This window comes from Orycteropus afer, unplaced genomic scaffold (assembly GCF_000298275.1).
Source record: "Orycteropus afer afer isolate SDZICR_OR568_19922 unplaced genomic scaffold, OryAfe1.0 scaffold00174, whole genome shotgun sequence".
Lineage (NCBI taxonomy): Eukaryota > Metazoa > Chordata > Mammalia > Tubulidentata > Orycteropodidae > Orycteropus > Orycteropus afer.
Window position 1 is genome coordinate 1,313,011 of NW_006921761.1, and position 6,948 is coordinate 1,319,958.

Here is a 6,948-nt window from a genome sequence, read left to right on the forward strand (position 1 = left end):
ATGGCTGAAGCAGCCACACTCGCCGCCGAGTCCCTCGCTGGCGGGAAGGCCCGGGCGGCGCGCACAGTGCTGGGCCAGGTGGTGCTCCCGGGTGAGGAGCTGCTGTTGCCGGAGCAGGAAGACGCCGAAGGTCCTGGCGGTGCTGGTGGGCGGCCGCTGCGCCTGAGTCCCGGCGTGCGTTCCCGGGTGCGCGTAGTGTGCGGCCCCGGCTTGCGGCGCTGCGGGGACCGTCTCCTGGTCACCAAGTGCGGCCGCCTGCGTCACAAGGAGCCCAGCGGCGGCGGCGGCGGCGTGTACTGGGTGGACTCGCAGCAGAAGCGGGTGAGCCGGGGCTCCGGAGGGCCGGTGAGGTGTCAGGGTGGTTTCCCTAGTCTGGGGGGACTTCCCGGAAGAGGCCCGGAGGGGGCCCTGGAGCAGCGACACCGTGGGATTGTGCCCACCTCTGCATCTCGCTCCTTCGAGGGGCCGTGACCAACGGGAACGGGGCCTGAGCAGGGCGACCAGAAGGGGACGTGTGAAAGGAAACCTTACCATGTGATGAGAGGCTAAGATCGTGACACACATGATCACTGTTTTCAAAACCCCAAAGGTCGGGGAGCGACGGACTTGTTCTTCGAGGCCCCAGAGGACAGAACCAGGCTAGATGAGTGGGTGTCACAGGAGGTCAAGCTCTTTTAGAAGAACTTTCTTCTAGGCAGAGCTGTCTAACGTGGAATGGACCTCCTTGGTTGTAAGGAACCCAGTGCTCCTGGACGCTTGTACCAGCAGAAGTCAGAGGCTTTCTGGGAAGGACGCTGAAGAGGTTATTCAGATGTGGCGTCCTGGCTCCAATGAAACAGACCATTACAAGCGGCCAGCCAAGAGATAAAGATGTGATGGGTTTTCATGCACTGAAAGTAGCGTACGATGAAGTTTGTTGTAAAGTTTGTATAAGTAACTTGAATTTCAAAATATCCCCTAAACATTTGTGTGTGTGTGTGTGTGTGTGTGTGAGATTTGGGTTAAAGTTTACAGAGCAAATTCACTTTCCATACAGCAGTTCACATACACTTTGTCTCATGATGTTGTTGTTGTCGTTATTTGCCGTCGAGTCGGCCCTGACTCATAGCGACCCCTCCTTGGGTTTCCGAGGCAGTATCACTACGGAAGTAGGATTGCCCAACCGTCCTTCCGAGGAGTGGCTGGTGGGTTTGAACCGCCAGCCTTCTGGTTAGCAGTCAAGTGCCTTAGCCACTATGCTACCAGAGCTCCCAATCAATATGTCTCATGATATTGACCACAATTTCCCACAATGTAACAGCTCCCCTCCCACTTCCTCACCATAGTTACCTCTTCCCTGTGTCCATTCCTCCATGTACCCCTGCCCCTGAGCTGTCTCCCTGTGCATAAACAGCCCTTCTTTCTCCCATGATTGTTCTCGCCAAGGAATGTATCTACATCAGGTACATGTTCAACTCCTATGCCTGTCTTTTGCCTAAACATCTTTTTAATGACAAACATAATGTATCCACTGAAGACTTCCTGGAAGTCATGGTGTTGAATCGTTGTTCTCTCTTTTGTAGTATGTCCCAGTGAAAGGAGACCATGTGATTGGCATTGTGACAGCTAAATCTGGAGATATATTCAAAGTTGATGTTGGAGGAAGCGAGCCAGCTTCTTTGTCTTACTTGGCATTTGAAGGTGCAACTAAAAGAAACAGACCAAACGTACAGGTAATGATAGGGGCCTTTGGTTTCAAAAGTATGAGAAAACTTCATTACCTAGAACACAAAAATACCCAGAAGGCTACTGACTTGTTTCCAAAGCAGGACCCCTTTTCCTAGTTCTACAGGGTGATCTCTCAACATCTGTGCAGTCACCCAGGCTCCAAGAGTCAGGTGCTTCAGCTCCTGGCCTAGACCACGTATGTGTTTCTGCTGACAGCATTGGTTCTTGGGGTGTTACATCTCTGTGGAGTTATCTCCAGTATCATGGGCACTGGCCAAGGAAGTCAGCCATAGGCTCTGAGAGGGAGGATGGACAAGTGGCACAAATTGCCATATCAGCCAGCCACCGTAGGCCCTGTAGCTATGCTCTTCTCTGTCCACCCAAACCAGAAGATGAGTGGTTTCTTTGCTCATTCAAACTCACCTCCTGAGTGTTTTCGGTTGCTTAGTTCGTTGATTCTCTGATCTTCACGTCCATCCTTTTACCTCTACTGTGCACGTTCAGGCCTTGCTACCCCTTGACTGGACTTGGTCAGTGGCCTCATTAACATCCCTGTCTCCACACTCTTGTCCCTCCATCCAGGCTGACACTTCACATACTCTTTTTCAAAACCTAAATGGTTCTTCAAAGCCTAAAGAATTCCTTGGCATGACACTCCAGGGATCTTGCCTCATCCATCGTTAAATCCTTAATAAAGCCGTGCTTGAGCCACACCAAACTATTTTAACAGCACCACTAAACCCATCACTTCCTGACACTCATGCTTTCCCTGTTGTTGTACCTTTGCTTATGCCGGATCCTTTTCTCGGTCTGTGGAACACATGATCATTCTTTGAAACCCAGGCCAGACACCACCACCTCTGTAAAGCTGTCCTCAGTCTTGAATCACTGTCACTTTGTTCTAGCGCTTACTGGATTCAGCCTTGAGTGCAGTTTTTGTTCTTCCGTACATCCCCACAGTGCCCCAAGACCAGACACTTCTGAAGGGCAGCAAGTGTTTTGTTCCACTGTGGTTCTCAGTCTGTTTTGGCGAGTAAACAAGTTCAGTCCATTCCCTCCATCCAGCCGTTTGCGGTTCAGCTCTGTGAGACTTTCAGGTCACCTTCCCGTGGAGAAATGTGCCTTGCCAGCGCTCCAGCTATTTTGCTTGGATAATTTGCGTGCCCGTTCCTTCCTGCCTCTAGCCATACGTCTTCAGGAACCCCCTAGGAGCTGCTATCTCATAGGACTGCCTGTGATGCAGCTGCTGTTCTTGTCTGCACTGACCAGTTTGTAGCCACTAGCCACATGTGTTTATTAAGATCTTCAGTGTGGCTAATGCAACTGAGGAACTGAATTAAGTTTTAATTAAGAACACATAAACTCATTTCATTTTAATGAACTCACTCATTGCCACTGAGTTAATTCCAACTCATAGCGACCCCACAGGGTTTCCAATCTTTACAGAAGCAGACTGCCTCCTCTTTCTTCCATGGAGCTACTGGTGGGTTTGAACCACTGACCTTGTGGTTAGCCACCAAATGCCTTAACCACTGCACCACGAGAGTGCCTTAATTGTAATTAATTAAACTTAAATTTATTTAATGTTAATTTAAATGTAAGTAAATAGCCGCAGGTAGCTAGTGGGTACCATGAACACTGCAATCCTGGAGTGTGCTCTGTGGCCTGGCGAGGGCGCCCATCTCGGGGATTCCCATGAGTAAAGGAGAAGCTGCACGTGGCTCCTGCAGTGCAGTCAGTCTCTTAGCCACAGAACTGCTGGTGGCTGGCATTGCTGCCTCTGAGAAAGAGCCACCGCATTCATTACCTGTAGAGTGGTTTCCTGTGACTAATGAACAGTTTGTTATTATTGTTGTAGGTTGGAGATCTCATCTATGGCCAATTTGTGGTTGCTAATAAAGATATGGAACCAGAGATGGTCTGTATTGACAGCTGTGGACGAGCTAATGGAATGGGTGTGATCGGACAAGATGGTTTGCTTTTTAAAGTGACTTTGGGCTTAATTAGAAAGTAAGTCCTGATGCCTGCTGGCTTGCCCACCTCCTTTACAACTCTATCTTGAAAAGCTGGCTAGTCCTGGGGATTTAGATTCTTAGTAGCAAACCTGAATTTTCTCCTCAAAGTTAGAAATCAGTGTCTACTTGAGCAGATTGTGAAGTCGTGAATTTCGTCCCACCCCCCTTAGTCTGAATACACTGACATGAATACATCAAATTCAGATGGCCTTTAGCTGTGCAGTTTCTGGTGTAGGGGTGGGGTCTGGGCTGCCTCAACTTCTTCCTCTACCCTTGTGTCCTGTCTCCCAGAAGGCCTGCTGTGCCATAAGCTGATAGTCACAGCCCAAATGTGAAAACTGGCCCTCCCCTCCAGCCCTCTGAAATCATTTGAATACAGATGCAGCTTAGAATTGAACAGAATCACGCAATCTCTCATAAGGGGTCGAATGCAAGTAGGCTGACATGAGCCTGCACCTCGTGCGACTACTCAGAGACTCCTACCATTCTCTCCTGGCAGATTAGGAGTTCCCACTAAGGCAGATTCTTGGAGGTACGGAGACCTCTGCCTACCCAAAGCTGTGCCATATTCAGAAGCAGTACTGCTAGAGCACTGCAGTTCAGGCCTGTGTGTGCCTCTGCTTGCTACGTGTTTTGCAGATTTGGGACACTGGAGAAGCACACTTTTAACTAAGCAGCATCCTTGATTTAAAAGGGACAGTGCTGCTCTTTCAAGACTGAATCTAATACCAAGGTGTAACTTGCATAGCCAGGAAGTAAGTCTGAAGTGTTTTCAGCATTATAGCTAATAAACATCTAGAATTAGAATGCTGACAGTTTAGGGGAAGAACTGTATTTTTTTGCAGAGTTGATGGATGACACAGGAAGCTTGATTCTTGTAGGGGAGAGTCCAGCATCGTGACCTCTGTCTACTAGCCAATGCAAAGCTTCTTGAAGGGACAGCAAAGGGACTTCTGTGCTGCTGTTCTTGGAGTAATGCTGGTGGGGCTCTGAGTAGCTGTGACAAACTGCCCAGAAAAGGAGTGCCCTCTAAAGAAGAATCAGGGCACACCCTACCACTTCATTAAAATTTCATTTTCTTCCTCTTCCCCACTAGGCTTCTAGCTCCAGACTGTGAAATTATCCAGGAAGTTGGAAAGCTCTATCCACTGGAGATAGTATTTGGAATGAACGGAAGAATATGGGTTAAGGCAAAGACAATTCAGCAGACTTTAATTTTGGCAAACATTTTGGAAGCTTGTGAACACATGACAACAGACCAAAGGAAACAGATCTTCGCTAGACTGGCAGACACCTGATACATGGGGACTTTTATCTGGGTCATTTGAGCTGCAAGACTGAATTTCCCGGGGAAAACTTTATTCAGGTGAACCACTCCCAGCAAAACTTGAGAAGGCAACAGGATTGTACATAATGTCTCATTACAATTCTAAAATAGTTCTTAAACAAATATTTTTATAAAAAAGCTACTGGTTGTTACACATGCTGTTATTAGTGAGAAAATCATTATAAAATAATGATGCTCTTTATTCTTTACAATAAATTTATTTAAAAGTTATACCATGGTTTATTAGATGTTAGCTCCCTTGGTTTTGCGCTAGAGTAGTTTTGATCATAAACTGGAAATCAGCATTAAAGTACTTTTCTGATTATGATAAACATGTTCACCAAAGAACCTTTAGGATATTACTGACAAGTATCAAAAAGCAAATGAAAACCTCCCGTATCGTTATTTCTAAGTATTTAACAGCTAACAATTTGTGTGCTAAGCGTTGTTCCAGGTACTTAGTTTGGGTTAACTTACTCACCTAGTAACCCTATGGAAGACATCTTCCTAATTGAAGAAACTAGGAGAGTTTAATTTGTCTATATTTTTAACCATCATACGTGTGTATGTGTTTATTCAAGTTGGAATTAGATTCTGATACTTTTTTGTACATACTGTTTTGTACATACTGTTTTGTAATTGGTTTTGTCTACTTCATACAACATTCAATCCATTCCTTTAATGCTTGCCATAAAGATTGAGTAGTTGCACGTTATTTTATTTTCATAGGATACTTTGGGTGTATCCCATTTGTTGTTACATAAATATCACAATGATGAGGATCTCTGAATCTATGACTGGCCAAAGCTTATTTTGCTAAAATCACTTTTTAGAAGCCAAACAAAAACCTACTTGCCAAGATATTGGGAAAAAAAGGGTGAGAAGACTAGTGATTGAGTTGGAGAAGAGTCTTTCACGCTGTTTGGTACCTTATGCAAAGCCTTTATGGGTGGAGATGACAACTGGTAGATGGTCCCAGTTCATGGTTCTGGGTTCACAGCCCTCAGAATATGAGCGCATTGTGGACCCCTGGGAAGCCTACCCGTAAGAAGTCCGTTTGGGGTAACAGACATTATAGAACTCATTCAGTAAGTTGATAAAGACCAGGGGGCTTTACATATTCCTAAAGCTCTGTTCTGTATAAATCACGGTATTCATTTGCCACTGGACCTGTTTTTAAATGAATCAAAAGTCACTGATATGACTGATCGAGTTATCACAGCTCTTGAAGGATTAAACTGTGAAGGGTGGGATAGGACAGAGTAACCTTTTGGTTCTTTTGTGGTAGAGAATAAATTTTCAGAATTTGCCAGCACATCAATTATAGAGTTTACTAACCCAACTGGCAGGAGTAATACGGAACTATAATATAACTAAGACCCAAGAGAAGGAGTCAGATTTGTGTACTATGAGGTTGCCTAACATGCTCCTATACCAGATGCAATGTATTTTCTGGCTGTTTTGAAGTCAGGATGTTACCAATACTGCTTTTAGTTTTCAGTTTGATCTGTTAATCACTCAACTAAGATTCCAGTTTGTACAAGGTTCAGAAGGATACAAAGATACGCTCATCAATTGTCCTCTTAGGTAGGATCCTACCACTGGGAAAGGAGAGAAGCCCCCCCACCTCCCACACACTTACACTCAGAACCAGGGAGAACAGGGGAAGAGCCACAGGAAGGAATAATGCAGTGGGAGCTCTAAGCAGGGCCAGATCAGGCAGGCTGACCCTGCAAAGTGTGCACAGCACGTGAGTGAGTGGGGAGAAGATCCAGATGGTCAGAGGAGGCTGGAGTCACGCGAGGCCATGCCAGCTCAGTGAAGACTGAATTGGTGGTATGACAATTACTTGTTGTTAGTTATGTGCTGTCGAGTCAGCCCTAACTCACAGCGACCCCT

General features: G+C 46.1%; 1 protein-coding gene across 1 annotated transcript; it reads left to right on the forward strand.

Annotated features, from left to right (window-relative positions):
* On the forward strand, positions 1–5,020 carry EXOSC3 (exosome component 3). The gene is made up of 4 exons (XM_007946879.2): positions 1–321; positions 1,563–1,712; positions 3,566–3,717; positions 4,819–5,020. The coding sequence occupies exons 1-4, from the start codon at positions 1–3 to the stop codon at positions 5,018–5,020; spliced, it is 825 nt and encodes a 274-aa protein (XP_007945070.1).
* The last annotated feature ends 1,928 nt before the right edge of the window (positions 5,021–6,948 follow it).